The sequence below is a fragment of the Tilletiopsis washingtonensis genome, assembly GCF_003144115.1.
Source record: "Tilletiopsis washingtonensis strain MCA 4186 unplaced genomic scaffold FA09scaffold_9, whole genome shotgun sequence".
NCBI lineage: Eukaryota > Fungi > Basidiomycota > Exobasidiomycetes > Entylomatales > Tilletiopsis > Tilletiopsis washingtonensis.
This window is the reverse complement of record NW_020312006.1, coordinates 392,296-407,755: the sequence shown is the minus strand read 5'-3', so window position 1 is coordinate 407,755 and position 15,460 is coordinate 392,296. Positions and strand designations below refer to the sequence as shown.

General features: G+C 67.8%; 4 protein-coding genes across 4 annotated transcripts; 2 read left to right on the top strand and 2 right to left on the bottom strand.

Annotated features, from left to right (window-relative positions):
• Positions 1 to 967: 967 nt before the first annotated feature.
• Positions 968 to 4,175, top strand: FA09DRAFT_329560 (hypothetical protein). Its single transcript, XM_025742228.1, has 8 exons — positions 968 to 1,590; positions 1,899 to 1,969; positions 2,029 to 2,128; positions 2,185 to 2,294; positions 2,351 to 2,434; positions 2,488 to 2,848; positions 2,900 to 3,606; positions 3,663 to 4,175. The coding sequence occupies exons 1-8, from the start codon at positions 1,419 to 1,421 to the stop codon at positions 3,714 to 3,716; spliced, it is 1,659 nt and encodes a 552-aa protein (XP_025598785.1). The 5' UTR covers positions 968 to 1,418; the 3' UTR covers positions 3,717 to 4,175.
• On the bottom strand, positions 4,117 to 5,264 carry FA09DRAFT_360236 (COQ7-domain-containing protein). Its single transcript, XM_025745207.1, has 2 exons — positions 4,515 to 5,264; positions 4,117 to 4,435 (listed from the first exon to the last, which is right to left on the bottom strand). Exons 1-2 carry the CDS (start codon positions 5,039 to 5,041, stop codon positions 4,171 to 4,173), a joined length of 792 nt encoding a protein of 263 aa, XP_025598784.1. The 5' UTR covers positions 5,042 to 5,264; the 3' UTR covers positions 4,117 to 4,170.
• Positions 5,265 to 6,723: 1,459 nt separating this feature from the next.
• Positions 6,724 to 11,210, top strand: FA09DRAFT_307542 (hypothetical protein). The gene is made up of 10 exons (XM_025740562.1): positions 6,724 to 7,774; positions 7,832 to 7,855; positions 7,913 to 8,027; positions 8,085 to 8,160; positions 8,213 to 8,941; positions 9,005 to 9,394; positions 9,450 to 9,529; positions 9,585 to 9,896; positions 9,953 to 10,209; positions 10,265 to 11,210. Exons 1-10 carry the CDS (start codon positions 6,884 to 6,886, stop codon positions 11,105 to 11,107), a joined length of 3,717 nt encoding a protein of 1,238 aa, XP_025598783.1. The 5' UTR covers positions 6,724 to 6,883; the 3' UTR covers positions 11,108 to 11,210.
• FA09DRAFT_360234 (hypothetical protein) lies at positions 11,195 to 15,146 on the bottom strand. Its single transcript, XM_025745206.1, has 4 exons — positions 14,259 to 15,146; positions 13,942 to 14,046; positions 13,129 to 13,881; positions 11,195 to 13,072 (listed from the first exon to the last, which is right to left on the bottom strand). The coding sequence occupies exons 1-4, from the start codon at positions 14,774 to 14,776 to the stop codon at positions 11,323 to 11,325; spliced, it is 3,126 nt and encodes a 1,041-aa protein (XP_025598782.1). The 5' UTR covers positions 14,777 to 15,146; the 3' UTR covers positions 11,195 to 11,322.
• Between the last annotated feature and the right edge of the window lie 314 nt (positions 15,147 to 15,460).

Genomic DNA, 15,460 nt, shown 5'->3' with positions numbered 1-15,460 from the left:
AGGAGCAGCGGCCGAGAGGCGAGGAGCCGTAAGCGTGCCCGACCAAGAGGTTCCTCGCCTCCACCTCGAGTGACCTCGGTAATCTTCTCATGAGCCACTGCTCGATGCCTCGCAGCGGAGGCTCGAGCTCACCTTGTGACATCGCGAGGTGCACGGGGACCCCAGACGCGCGGCGGCGGTGCGGCGGCGCTGATGCCTATGCTGCGCTGTCACGCAGGCAGCCGGCCGTCGCAGACCGCTCCAGCGCCAGCATGCCGTTAGCGCGAAGGTGTTGCTTGCACGACGTTGCGCTCCGCTGCCCAACGAGCGCAGGCGGGAGTGTCTGCCGCTGCCCGCCATCGCACCACTCAGCGCACGGCCTGGATCTCGGGCCGGCCCGCGGAGTCTTAGTGCCCCTCTGGCCTCTGCTCCTCCTGACCCTCGAGCGGCAGCACCCCTCTCGCACTTCTAATGGGTGCGGTCCCGAAGGCATGAAGCGGCGGCACGGGAGGGAGGCCGCCATGCAGCATGCGCAGCCTGCATGCTGTGCAGAGAAGGCATGCCTGCCGACGTTCGTTGGGCGCAGCGGCTGCCTTCGTCGAGCACAAGAGCCGCCTCGTGGGCCGGAGGCGGGGCCTTATCCCTCGCGGCGGCAGGACGACGCACGAGGGCGGAAAGGCGCCCTGCGCTTGCTCGGGCCGCGGCCGCAGCGGAGGAGCGGCAGGAGCGCTGTGTGTGCGCTTCTCGCTCTCCTCAGCGCCGGGGTGCCGCGGCTGCCGCGCCGAGCACGCACCCGCGGCGGCGGCGTGCTCTCCTCGCTGCCGTGGTGCCGCAGCGCAGCAAAGCGTGATGGACGCCGGCGAGATGCACACGGCCGCGCGCCGCCGCCGCACCGCGTCAGAGAAACGGCGGCTTGCCTCTTGCGCTCTGCTCCTGCATCGGGTCACCTTGCGGTCACACGCTCGCCCGGCACACCCTTCGTCTTGCACCCCCATCACCCCCCTTCACCCCACGACACCGGCACATACCCGAGCCTGCCGCGCCTCGTCGTCCGTTCTCCGACGCCGCACCCCTCTTCTCTGCCGCACCGCCTCTGCACGGCAGCGCCGCACCGCCGCGCGCGTCCTGCTAGATCATCCGGCCGCCTCTCGCTCGAGCAGAGTCGCCTCAGCAGCGCTGCCCCTCGGCGCCGATCGTGGCTACCCGAGCGCTGCATAGACGCCGTTGCGTGCCAAGCCTCTCATTGAGCGCCTGCGCTGGTCAATATCCGCCTGCGTCGATCACTGCACCTGCCGCCCGTGCGTGCCTGATCGCCGTGCCGCACACGCGCTACTCCACCGCGCGAGCGCTCTGCTTGTTCTCGAGCGATACAAGAGGCTCTGTCCTCTCGACCTAGACGCCGCATCCGCACTCGCTCCTCGCCCAGCTTCGTTCTCACGATGAGGCTGCACTCGCTCCTGGCGCTCGTGCCTGTGGCGGCCAGCACCGCCCAGGCGCTCAGCTTCACCACCAGCTGGCCGTCGCAGTGCCGTCCGCTCAACATCACCTGGCCCGTCGAGAGCTCGCGCCAGTACCCGTTCACAGTTGCGGTGATGGCCAACGGCTTTGCTGGTGAGTCGCTGGTGGCCAGGCGCGTTGCTGGACCTGCAATGAGGGTGCGGATGGGCCGGAGTCGCGTCGTGCTGTGCTGCGGAATCGGCATTGCCCTGCGCGTGCGGCTCAGCTCGTCACTTCAAGCGTGCATGAGTTGCTCTATGCGGAAAGTGAGGTGTCGACGATCAGCGCGAGCGTGCGCTGCTCGACGGCACGTGCGGCATGGCGGATTGAGTAGCGAAGCAGCGCGGGGTAGCGCAGATCAGCGCTCGAGGTGGACGGTCCATCGGCGGTGGTCTGCAGCCTGTGCTGACAGCAGCCTGCAGCTCAAACGTACAACATCGACTCGAGCTACCAGAGCGGCGCCTCGGAACTGACATTCCAGTGGGACGTGCCGGTGAGTGGTCTGTGCGCGGCTGCGGCGTAGCGCTTGCTCATCCCTTTGCCCGCCTGCAGCCACCAGCCGGCTCGTTCTCGAGCGGCTTCGTGGTGTCAGTGGCCGATGCTCTTGGCGCGGGCAACACGTCCCAGCTGCTGGTGCCCGACACGCGCGAGTGTGAGTAGACACGTCGCGGCACAGTCCCGCCCAGAGGCTGAATCTCGGCCAACCAGCGAGCAACACGGGCTGCGCGCCTTACGGCGTCACCACCGCCTTCAGCTGGGCGGCAGACAACACGGGCAGTGGCGCTCTCGGCGAGCGTGCCTCATGCACGCCTGTCCGCGTGAGTGGTCGAGATGATGGCTCGCACAGAGGCACGTGCTGATGTCTGCGTCGCAGTATTACCCGGTTGGCAGCCTGCGCGGCACACGCCCGTTCACGATCACGATGGCGCCCTTCAATGGCGTGCCAATCTCGATCACGGTGCGTGGCTCAGCGAGAGGTTTCTGAGACGGATGCTCACACCGTTCCTGCAGGTGCCCGATGCATCGACGCAGAACATCAGCTACTTCATCCACAACCTCACCGTCCCCTTCACCGAGGGCACGTCCTTCATCACGATGCTCGGCGACGCCACGGGCAGCGGCAGCGGCGGCTCGAGCCCCGTGGCGACGGTGCGCTCCAACTCGACGAGCTGCATCGGCCGCACGGTGGCCAACTCCATCGAACGCGCCATTCCTGTTGGCTCGCTCAGCGCCTCGTTCCGCAACGAGGCGGGCGCGCTCACGCAGGACCAGGCCAATGCCATGTTCGGCGGCAGCTCTTCCTCCTCTGCTGGCACGCCCGGCAGCACGTCGGGCAGCGGCAACAGTGGAGGCGGAGGCGGCGGAACGAACGGTGAGCTGCAGCGCGGCTGAGTGATGCTCCTCTCGCTAACCCGCAGCACAGGCGGTCTCGTCGGCGGTATCATCGGCGCCGTCATTGCTGTGGCAGTCATCGTGGCCGCGCTCGTCGCCTTCCTGATCTACCGGCGACGGCAGCGTGCGAAGCGTGACGAGGCGCGCAAGGAGCAGCCGCAGTTCATCGACCTCGATGGCGATGAGGACGGACCTGGCTCGTCTGCGGCGCTTGCTGCACGTCGCGGCCGCAACAGCGGCGGCGTCAGCCAGTCCTACGCACCCACGCCGTTCACGTATGACCCTGCAGCGGCCGGATCGTCTCCGGACCTTGCGGCTGCGTACCGCGACGAGCCGCTGCGCACGCCGATGCGCCCCGGCAGCTTCTCGGGCCAGTCTGGCCGCGGTGCCTCCATCTCGGGCGTATCAGCTGCCGGCATGCGCTACCCTCCCTCGCCGGGCACCGCGCTCTCCGATGGCGGCCGCTCTGGCTGGCAGGGCACTAGCACCATGCACGGCAGCGAGGCGGGCGCCGACTTCATGAGCGCCACCAGCCACGGACCCGGCAGCGTCGCGGCAGGCAGCGCCTACCGCCTGTCGGCGCGCAACGCTGAGCCGGCTGGCGACGCTCCGCCGCTGCCGGTCAAGGGCGCGCTGCCTGGCGACGATGCGGCTGTGGGCTCGTCGTCGCGCTACATCCAGCACAGCGATGCCGGACCGATGACGCCTGCTCAGCCGGCCGAAGATGCCGTCGAGGAGGTGAGTCTAGATTCTGCTGCACCGCTGCACGCACAAACTGACAGACGCCTCCACAGCTGCCGCCATCGTACGGCGGATGGGCCGGCAACACGCGTGCTCCAGCACCATGAGGCTCACGATCCAGCGCGTCACGGCCCCAGCATTCTCGTTCCCGACTCCCATACATACAGCTCGCCGCACCTTCACTCTTTCTCGATTCCGTCGACGCTCGTTCCGCTGCGTCGCCACGCCCTCTGCTATCAAGGTCCCTCTGCGCTCAGGTCATCTCTCCTCTTGCGCGCCGAGCCTAGCTATAGCGCCCTCTGTCCACTTGCACTTTTCCTCGTCGTCTCCGGCGGCCCACCTGCTCGCCGGCGTCGCACCACACACAGGCATGTTCTTCCTTTTGGCTGCCGTCATGACATATCCAGATCCATCCGTCTCTCACATCACGCTCGTCCGCCTGTACGCAGGCTTCCCTCCCTCTCTCGAGTCAAGTGCCTCTGCGCTGCGCTCCCTGCATACATCGACGCTTGACCAGCCCGCTGCACGCAAGAGTGAGGTTGATAAATAGATGCGTTGCCATCAGACACGTCCAGCGATGGCGATGGCGCCACGACAGCCCCAGCCGACGACAGCAGAGAGCAGAGCATGCGCCGGCGCCATCTGCGCGTCGTGCTCGACGGCCGTGTCGAGATGCTCGAGCTCGTCGTCGCGGAACTCGGTGATCACGTCGGCCAGCAGCGGCAGCGACGGGTGCAGCGCCGGCTCGCCGGACGCTGTGGTCTGCGTCGCGGCCGAGGCTGAGGCCGCCGGCGTCTCCGTCAGAGTGCGCAGATGCACTAGTTGGCTGGAGAAGAGGTGTCAGCACCTTGCCTGTGCGCGCCTTGCAGCCAGCCGAGCAGCTGCAGCCTTCGGCCTTTACTCACTCGTCATAGTGCTCGCCGATGACCGTCTCCACTGCCTCTGTACACGCCATCGCCGCCTCCTTGCCCAGCAGCGCCGTGACGCCGCCGAGCAGGCTACCGGCAGCGCTCCACAGCGGCATGAGCTTGCTGGGCGAGACGCGATGTTGCTGCAGCAGCTGCCGCACGACGGCCAGGTGCTTCTTCTCCGTCTCCCACATCTCCAGCATCAGCTTCTCCGTCTTGGGATCGCCCATGCGCCCAAAGACGCGCGCCTGTGCCTCGTAGATCGTGTTGGCCGCCACCTCGCCCGCATGGTCGACGCGCAGCATGCGAGTCAGCAGCTCGCGGTCGTGCGGCGAGAGCTGCGGCGTGCTGGCCGTCGCAGCCGGCGGCTCGGCGGCGCCGCTCTCGCCAGCCGTGTCGCGCGTGTATGCCAACGAGGCGACGGTGGAAGAGAGACGCACGCGCGACGGTCCGGCGATGCTGCTGCGGCCGAGCTGCTGCCGGGTGGCGGCGGCGCCGCGTGTGAGGAGTGAACGAGAGGCCATGCTGAGGAGTGCGGGAGAGGGTGGCGGTCGTGGTGTGAGAGAGCTAACATAAGCCGCGGGATGTGGCGGGTGGAGGAGGCGGACCGAGCTGCGCTCTTGCCCAAGGACAGCAGACGCAGCGCCTTCGCCGGCGTCGCTCACACCCACGCTGGCGCCCTGCAGCGGCTGCGAGCGCTGGCGTGGGAAGATGTTCAGGGCAGCTAGGACGGCGTCGGGGTGGTCATCTGACAGCAGTCTCGGCCTTAGCAGGACCGGAAGACATGAGGGGGACGAAGGCTCGCCCTGCGTCTGCTGCGCCAAGTTGCCGCTGGAGGCGGTCGAGGCCAATCAAGACAGCACGAGCATCAGCATGAACGGCGCCGTCCGGAATATCTCGCTGACGCCAGTCTAGATCCACAGGTTGGTCATGGTGCAGCAGCGGTGCAACCCTGAGCAGGATCATGGGCCGGTCGGACGGGGCAGGACGCACGCGCTGATGGGCAAGCGGCGCACGAGCGAGCTCGCGACGCGAAGCACCCCAGCAGCTGCCGCCTCGCGCATGCTTTCACGTCTGCGCCGAGGGAGACGCGGCCGCTGCCAGGCGAAGCGCTCACAGATGCAGACACCCTTAGGCTTCCTTCTCTCAATCTGAGCATCAGCATGCCGTTGTCCTTTCAGCAACGTCAGCGGCCAGATCGTTGATTGCAGCTGTACCATAGCAGGCAGCGAGCTGCGTTGCAAGGCAGCCTCTTTCAACGCGCGAGGCGTGGAGCTCCCGCGGCTGCACTTGACCTCGTTGCACCGCCCGACGGACCCCATCTTCGCCCCGGGCGCTGCGAGCTGCACATCCGCGGCATGGCGTGCAGCTCGATCTCACCTTGCATCTCAGCGCTTTCAGGCAGCCGTCTCTTGCAGCTGCACGTTGTCGTCGAGCGGCTGTTTCTGAGCAGCGGATCTGGAGAGGATGCGGCAGCACGACACCGGCACACGCACTAGCATGTAGACTCCCGTGTCCCGAGCCGGCCCTTGGCGTGGTCCCCCGCACGCCGATGCGCTCGCTGCCGCATGCCGTCGGCGTGGCTGCACTAGGCGCCTACTTCTCTCCTGCACCCGGCAGAGCGAGCCGCTGTGGCGAGACGAGGCTGTGTGCGAGCCCAGCCTGTGCTGAGTCGAGTCTCTCGCCGCTGCACCGCCGTCTAGAAGGCGGCACGCCGCTGCGCCAGATGCAGCGCTCCTCCGCCCGTCCGGCGCCTCGGGCCGACGCGCCGCGGACGCCGGCCGTGCCGCCTCCTCGACTCACTCCGCAGAGCCCTTGCTCCACTCACGCTGCGTGAGAGCCAGGCTGGACGACGTCGTGCTCGTCGTCACTCATGCCCGATCGCAACGTGTTCATGCTGAGAAGCCACGCGGCCGTGCTGCGTGAGAGGGTGTCGCAGCTGCCCTCGGCGCCAGAGCTCGCCAAGGCTGGCGCGGGCAGCATGCAGACGCAGCGGCAGCTGCAGCGCAGCACGCAGCAGATGCACGGCGGAGCAAGAGCAGCCTCTCAGAGCGTGCAGAGGGCGCAGCGGAGCAGCAGCGGCAGACCGCAGAGATGCCGCGCGGGGTGCAGCGCTGTCTGGGGCCTGTGCGCCTTGCGCGCCTTGCGCGCCTTTACTCCGCTCCTCCTCCTTCTCATCTTGCTTCCTGACGACCACCCACCACACCGCCGTACCACACAGCGCAGCCGCTCTTCCTCACACCGGCTGCGGCGCGTCTCGCTTCCATCTCTCCTACCTGTGGCCCACTGCGTGTGCCACACCGGCCGCAGAGTGTCGCTCGAGCAGCGCTACGAGGAGGCGCACGCGCGCCAGCAGCAGCCGCGCCATGCAGCGGCACGGCCTCATGGCCGACCACTCCGCCGCGGCCTCAGCCTCAGGCTCGGGCAGCAGCCAGGCCGATGCCCATCTGGCCACGCTGCACACGACGCCTGAGAGCACCGGCGGTGCCTCGGCGGCGTCGAGCTACCAGCCGCGCTCACCGCTGCCCTCGAGCGGCGCCGCTGCGCACTCCGGCCGCACGCCGGCAGGCATCGGCGCGCACTCGCCGCATACCGATGCGCTGGCCTCTCTGCTGTCCCACGACCACGCTGCGAATGACTCGCACTCAGCACATGCCATCGCCGCAGCCATCAGCGTGCCGCCGGGCGCACACGACGGCAGCAGTGCGGCTGCGTGGATCTGGGGTCTCGACTCGCCCAACCCGGGCACTGCAGCCGAGTGGGCCACGCACTTCGATGACTTCTCTGGCGCACGCAGCGGCGTGCCGCCGATGCCTCCGCCGCTCTGCGACACGCCAGCCATGCCTGCCTCTGCGCAGAACGTCATTGCGAACCACGCCGACTCTGCAGCGGCCGCCGCTGCCGCCGCCGCTGCTCACGGGCAGCATCCCGTCTTTGCGCATGGCAGCTATCCTGATTTCGATACGCTGTGGCAGCAGGCCGCACAGGATGGCACGTTGCTGCCGCACAGCGGCGATGCATCCTTCATGCACCCGGCCCAGCCCGTGGCGCCCTCGATGGACCACACGCACGCACACTCCTTCTTTGGCGGCAAGCGGAAAGAGCGGGAAGAATCGAGCGAGAGCCTCCGCAGAAGCATCAGCGCCAGCGGCGACGAGGATGACGGGAGCGATGATGATATGGAGGATGGCGAAGATGGAGCTGCTGATGGGCAGAGCTCAGACGGGCGGGCCAAGGTGCAGCGGCGGCAAGGCGTGGTAAGTGACGTTGCCTTCATTGAGATGCCGGCGCCTAGGCTGAGCTCGCCTGAGCAGACTTGCGATGCATGCAGAGCGAAGGTGAGCAGAGCGTCCATGCTCAGAATTGGCGGCAAACTGACCATGCTGCCATCTCAGCACCTGAGATGCGACTTGCTCGAGCGGCGTGTGAGCAGCGGCCTGCCACCTAGCCCCGACGGACGCTCAGCAGAAGGCGTCAAGTGTTCGCGCTGCACCGAGAAGGGCCTGACATGTGAGCGTACTCGCGACAGAACGACGAATCCAGCGTCTGACAGCCCGCGTTGTGCAGGTGGCAAGAACCACGCGCCGCCATCACGCCGGTACCCACGCCCGAGCCGGACAGGCAAGCGCATCGAGCAAGCAAGGTCAGTGCGGTTCGAAATTCAGATTGCTTCCGCATTGCTGACGCGTGAGCAGAATGCTGCATGGCAGCATGCCAGGCGATGCGGAGGGCGAGGCGCTGTTGTCGCTCGCACAACCGGAGGTGGCTTCGGGCGACCGAGGCGATGCACGTCTCGCATCGCGCGTCATGGCCGGCTCCATCTCGCTCCGTCTCCTCACCTGCTTCTTCGCCACGGCGCACATCCAGCTGCCCATCGTCGACTTTGCGCACTTCTCCTCGCGCTACAACTTTGCGCGCGGCAACCCGCGCATCATGAGCATCATGAGCAACGGCGGCAACCGCGACGAGGGCATCCCTTCGGCACCACTTGCTGCGCCCGGCCTGCGCATGCGTACGTGGGCGTCCACCAATGAGAGCACGCTGGCGACGCCAGGCACGTCGCAGGTGCTCATTGCCGTCATGCATGCGTGGGCGGCCCACTACACGGACATGCCGATCGCATTCGGCCCGCACGCTGCGGCGCTGGGCTTCCGCGAGTCGGACGAACAAGAGGCATCCAGCTCGGCCGTGCTCGGCAGTGGCTCTCGCCAGCGTCAGGATACCGACGACAAGACTCTGCCTCGCGTAGCTCTTGATCCCAAGAGCGGCTCCAGCGAGACGCCATGGGCCAGCGCGGCATGGCCTGCGGACTCGCTGGCCCCGACCAGTGCCGACGGCTCTCTGGGCACGCAGTCCAGCAGCGCACCAGTCGCCGGCGGCCGGCGGCCAAAGCGGAAGCAGGGAGTGGCGTGCGACACGTGCCGGTGAGTGGCGGCTGGTAGCCAGGCGTGGGAGCACATCACTGACGGCATCTGCGCGGCCATCAGCCTGCGGCGGGTGCGCTGCGACGTCACGGAGCGTGCGGCTGGACTCGGCTGCAGCCGCTGTGAGGACAAGCGCATCGTGTGCACGCAGGAGTACATCAACACCAAGCGCAAGGACAACAACCTGCCTCCTGTGGCGCCCGTCATTCCGGGCCAGGTGCCGCGCGAGCTCGCTGCCACCGCCACGCAGCTGGCCGAAGAGGTGGGCGTAGATGCGTGGAAAGACCGCGGCAAGGAGAACAGCGATTGGATCAACGGCGGTCCTCGCATCACTGAGCAGTACACTGCCGGACGAGCCAAGGAGCTCCTGCGCTGGGGCCGCGCACGCCGCGCTTTCTGCCACGAGATGTTGGCGAAGGCAGTGGCTCTGGTGCACAAGCACGATCTCTTGCGGTGAGCGCTAGCCTTGCGGTCGTTGCGTGCTTTGCTGAGACTCGAGGGCGTGCAGGAAGCCTTCGGTCGAGGGCATTCAGTGCCTGCTCATTCTCTCCCAGATCCTCGACAGGATCGACCCTGCCAGCACGCCGTGTGAGTCGCATGCCTTCTCGCGGGCAGCGTGGATTGGACTGACACAGCCATGTAGTGTTTGCCGAGACAGCCGCTCGGCATGTCATCACGCTCGGGCTTGAGCAGCCACAAGAGGTGCACGAGCAGGACCAAGCAGCCGTCGAGGGCCTGATCAACAAGATGCAGCACGGGCGCGTGTACACCGTCTCGTGGACATATGCCTCCTTGATCTCGCTGCTCGGACGCACGCGGCCGCCATACGAGGCAGATCGTGCGATCGGCATCCAGGCCGGCGCGGGCAAGCAAAAGGGGGGCCGCAGCGCGCAGAATGCCTCCTCGCCAGCAGGCGGAGTGCAGCTGAGCGGCGAGATGGGCTTGAGCTTCAGCCGTGAGTCGCACTGCACTGAACATGACTTGGATGACGCTGACGACATGCTTCCGAAGTGCTTGCCAAGGTGCAGCTCGGTGCGCTCGCTCGCTTCCTCAGCAACCACATCGACAATCCGATGCCCGTTGGCATGTCCACCACCCTGGTGACCGCGCAAGACCGCTTCGGCAAGCGTCCGACGACGCCCGAGATGCAGCGCCTGGAGAAGGCGTGCTCCAGCCTCTGGCGCTCCATCGACAGTCTGCTCCTCTTCTTCGACCGCTGCATCGAGGCGGCGCGTGCTACAATGAACAACCTGACTGCCTTTCAGCACGTGAGTTGCTGGCGTGCACCACTATCGCGTGCAGCGCTGACACGACTGCGCTCAGCTGCCGTGGATCGCCACGATCAAGGTCAGCGCGTGCATGCTTGACCTTGCGGTCTACCGCGTGCTTGGCGAGCGCTTCCAGGTGCAAGCGGCGCACCTGGCAGCGCTCCACGCCGCCTTTCCCGGCTCGGCGGAGACGAGCGAGGACGCGGCCCACGCTGCAACGCTCAGCCGGCTCTTGCAGCGCAGCCGCGAGCGCACGCTTCTCTCCTGCCGCTCTCTCGCGCTCGTCTGCGAGGTGCTGCTGCCGCGGCGTGTCTTCCACACCGGCGGCACCATCCTCGGCCAGCTCAGCGCCGTGGCGCAGTTCCTGATCCGCACTCCTTACGTCGTCACGATGCCGCCGGCGCCTCCGTCGCCCGCGCAGGAGCACGCCTGGGGCGACCTCGATGCCATGGCGACGCCGTACGCGCCGAGCGACCACGTCGACCCGCGCACCTTCCTCTCGCCTGCTGCGCTGGCAGGCCTCTGCGCCCTGCCGTCCGTCGGCAGCCCCTCTCCAAGCGCCCTCGGCCGGTCGCCGCAGCACAACACCGCTCCGCTCCCGAACAATTCTGGCGGTCAGAAGCAGCAAGGCGACGCTGCGCCGCACGTCTCGGTCAGCAGCGTTGACCACCTCGGCACATACGACCTGGCCGCGAAGCAGCGCGAGGTCGGTGTGGTGCTCGAGGGCATCGCGCAGCTTGGCTACGCCTTCGACATCGGCGGTCAGCTCGAGACGCTCGAAGCCCTCTTTGCGCAAAAGCTGCACGAGCAGCAGCAGCAAGAAGCGCAGCAGCGCCAGCAGCAGCAGCAGCAGCAGCAACAGCAGCAGCACCACTCCCACCATGAGCAGCCCTTCTGAACGCTCCCTCAATCACGCCCTTCCATCTGCGGCTCTTCCCGCATCCCCCTGTATCATTAGTCCGACGACGGACCTGCTCTGAATAATGTGAAACGTCGTGCATTCTAATTAGAGAGCTAAGAGCAGGCAGTGGAACAGGACCGATGGCGAAGAATACAGGGACGCGCAGGAGCGTCTGAAAGGGAAAGAGTGCGTGGGACGACAGAGTGGACGCCTCAGTAGGACACGTCGTCGAGCGGCAGGCCCGCATTGAGGATCCAGGCCCAGACGGCCTCGTCGTCGCCGAACGCCTCGGCGTGGCTGGTGTGCGGGGGAGACGAGACGTGCGGCTGCTGCGCGCAGGGCGGGGCCTGCGGGTGCGAGTGCGCCTGCGGATACGGCTGCGGCTGCGACGAGAAGTGGCCGCGCTCGGCAGGGTGCGGCAGACGCGGCGACGGCGAGCTGGAGTAGTGCGAGCGTGACGGGCTCGGACGCGGCAGAGGCAGACGCAAGTTGTCGGGCGGTGGCATGTCGCGCGACATCGGAGGCAGCGAGTGGCCGGACGGCGTGGGCGGGAGCCTGGCGATGCCCAGAGAAGAGAGCGACGGAGCCAGCGCTGGCGCGGCGCATTCGTCGGGCACGCGCGCACTGTGAGGCGGCGTAGACGGGATGGAGTCGAGCGTGCGCGAGATGCGCCAGGAGATCGCGGCCACGTCGAGCGGCGTGTTCGGCGGCTCTTGACGGTTGGCGCGGCGCTGCTGCTGCGCCTCTTCCTCGTCTAGTAGGACGCTGAGGATGACTGCGGAGCGCGGCGAGTTTGCGAGGTGCTCGATGGCGCTGGCCACCTTCTGGCGCGCATCCAGGCGTCGTTCGTGCGAGCTCGTGTGGAGCATGTCGAGCACGAGGATAAGCGCGGCGGTGAAGAGGTGCTGCGAGTTGACGTAGAGGCCCTCGATGACGGGGCACATGGTGCGGATCTCGGCGAACAGGTCGAGCGTGGCCATCGCGACAGAGAGGCACGTCGAGCGGCCCGCAGCCGTAGTGATCGACGAGCGGTGCAGCGACAGAAGCTGGCTGAAGACCTGCTGGTGCAGCATCCAGCGCTGCGGCACCGCGATGCGCGGCTGGCAGAAGTTGCTGCCCAGCGCAAAGAAGCGCGGCAGCTTGAACTGCAAGTAGCGCCGCAGCCCGTCGTCGAGCTGCTCTACGGCCGCGGCGCTCAACTCGCCGGGAGCGCCGTTCGGCAGTCGCGAGTGCAGGTTGCGCACGTCGATGGCATCGCGGACGTGTTCGGCGAGATCGAGATGCGCCAGCACGTAGGACATCTCTGTCCATTCGGATGCTGGGCGCGAGTCACTCAATCCAGCCTCGAGGTCGGCATCGTTGAGGTTTAGCGGACGCCGCGTGTCGAACTGTCCACGGTGGATGGCATAGCTGCCGTCGCGCTGCCCTGCACACCAGTCGCGGTCGCAGAGAAAGTTCCAGATGCGCACTGCAGTCTCTAGGCGGACAAACTCGCGCATAGACATGTCGGCGCTGCACGGCGCTGCGCCGAGACGTGCGAGTCCCATCTCGCGGGCGCCGGTCAGCGCCGCGTGGCCCACCATGCGGACCCACGCCGAGTCGCGCTCGCCAAGCAGGATGAACAGACAGGCCGCTTGCAGGCCGCTGATGCTGCGGATCGCGTAGGTGCGCTCGATCGCGAACGCTCGGCGCGCCAGGTCCTGCCAGTGGCGCGTAGGATCCGCGCCGCTGTTGCGCATGGCGTGGACTCCGGCGAAGCCAGGCGTGCTCGACGTTGGGCCCGAGAAAGGGTGGAACTGGTATCCGCAGTCGAGCACGAGGAGCCACACAGCGAGTGCCGCGGGGTCGGCGAAGACGGACGAATGCAGCACCTCGTCGACGCTGCCGGACATGAGCACCTGCGTCGCCTCGCGGAAGGATGGCTCATGTACGACGTGCCCGCCAAAATGATTGGCTCTGTAGCTGAATCGCCAAAACAGATCAGCAGAGGATGCCTTGCGGGTGAGAGCGCAACTCACAGGAAGGTGTGCGTCAGCTCGTTGAGCACGCTCAGCTCGGGTGCCGCGGCTTGCACCTCTTCGATGAGGGCACGGCGCTCGTGGATCGAAGCAGGATCGGCCCAGTACTTGCTCTGGCGATCAGCAGCCAGGCCGCTCATCCGCAGTGGTTCAGAGCCCCGAGTCCAGCGAGAGTGGGACAGCGACTCGAACGACTGGGCCGCGACATCCATGTGCGATGGGTCGCGCGGGCGCAGAGGCTGGAAGGATCGCGGTGGCGGCAGGGTGGCGTCGGCGAGCAAGGACGTGCGCGATGAGGAGCTGTGTCCGGAGAGGGCATGCGACGGTGACGGTCTGCTGAGCGAAGACAGGGCCTCGGCGGCAGAGCGCGATGCGCCGTAGCCGTCTCGCGGGACCCAGTTGCTCGGACCCGCATCCAGCGAGCGGCCCGTTCCGTCCGAGGCGATGGAGCCGAGAGCACTGCCGCGCCGCTCCAGCGGTGCACGACGCTCGGGCACTGGCGACGGAACACGCGGCACGTGGTGCCGTCCCGCGCCGAGGTCTTGATACCGGCCGGAGGCAGGGCTGCTTGCGTACGCCGAGTGTGTGTACGAAGCAGGCGCAGCAGCATGCGATGACGACGAGCCCGACGATGGCGACGGAGCGATGCGGCTCTGCGACTCGAGCTCGCGCAGCTTGCGCCGCAGCGTCGTGATCTCATGCTCGACGGCGGGGTGCTGGTCCAGACGCGAGCGCTTGCGGCCGCGCGGGATGCTGGGTTGTGCAGCAAGCGTCAGTGTCGCTGCGAGCTGCGAACGGCCGATCGAGACTCACCGTCGGTCCTTGTGGCACTCGTCTTGCAGGCCCTTGCTGATGCAGTTGGAGCACGGCGTCTCGCAGTTGCATCGCAGCTTCTTGGCGCGGCAGCGGCTGCAGGATCTGATTGAGGGAAGACAGGGGTCAGCGCGAGGCACACATTGGCGCAGGGCGCAGTCATTGATCGGCCCTGGACCCAAGACACCGCAATTGGCAGCTCATGGCGTCGTAAAGTGCCGCGAGTGCAAATCCGGGCCACCACTCAGGCCGTGAATATGACCATTCGCCTCGGCAGAGCGGCAAAGATGAAAAGCTTGGCGGCCTCTCTCACTCACGGTGTGTAGCCTGCGTCCGCCCCTGCCTGCGAGGGCCGCGCTGGCTGGACCACAGGCACGGCAGAGGAGCGCGGCGGCGAGCTGCTGCCCTCTGCGCGTGCGGGCGACGGGCTGCGCGGCCTGCCGCCGGTCTTGCTGCTGCTGCTCGCGGGCGCCGGCGGCGCACGGTCGGACGCCGACGAGGAGAGCGGCGTCGGTGCGGTGGCGGGCGACGTGCGCGACGACGACTCGCTGCTCGGCGTGCAGTCGCTCAGCGGCGGCGGGCTGAGCGCCGAGGGCGAGGCCGCCGGCCACGGCATGCCGCCGTGGTGCGAGCTCGGCAGGCTCTTGAAGACGCTGCTGCTGCTGCTCATCGCGGGCAGGCGCACGGGCGCGCTGGACTGTGGACGCGGAGTGGCGGACGGGCGCGGCGGCGAGGCGAGGTGGGTGAGAGGCGGCGCCGGTGGTGGTGGTGGTGCGGACGCAAGGACGGGCGGCTGCGCGGCGGGCGAGACGGCGAGGTGACGGAGCGGCAGCATGCGCGGTGCGGAGCGCGGGAGCGGGACTGAGAGGGCTCGGGCAGGCGATCCGACGGAGTGGGTGGGGAGCAAGACGCGGCGCAGCGAATGAAAGGCACGCGCCTAAGAGGAGCCGGCGAGCGCAATCGGAAGCGGCGTGGTCCCGAAGCAAAGCGCAGCCCGGGAGCAAGGGGCAGGCGCCAGGCTGGGTAGAGCAGGCGAACAGACGGACGTGAGGATGCGGCGTGGTGCTTGCGGTAGAAGCCGCCAGGCCAGAAACGCCTCTTGATGCTGCTCCCGCGTGCTGCTGCTGCTTTCGCCGCGCCGGCTGCTCCTCCGTGCCCTCGTGTGCTGAATTCGCCCTCGTGCTGATTGCAGCCCTGCCGCACGCTGTGCTCGCTGGTGTCGCACGGGAGCACGGGCGTACGTCGCAGGTGTCAGGCGCTGCCGCCAAGTGTGTGCGGAACGACGGAGAGGCGGAACGGCGGCGTGCGGGCGTGGCCCGCTGAATCCAGGCCGGGGCCCGGCGCCGCGTGCGTGGACTCCGGACTCGGCGCCGCGACGCTCGGCGGCAGAAGCGCGTTACGCGGTTGCGGCCGCAGCGCTGATGCTGCCTGAGATCCGACGGCTCGGGGCTGCGCAGCGTGCAGCGGCACAAGCAGCCCGTGTCGGCGTCGGCACCCGGCGCGGGCACTGGCGCAGCGG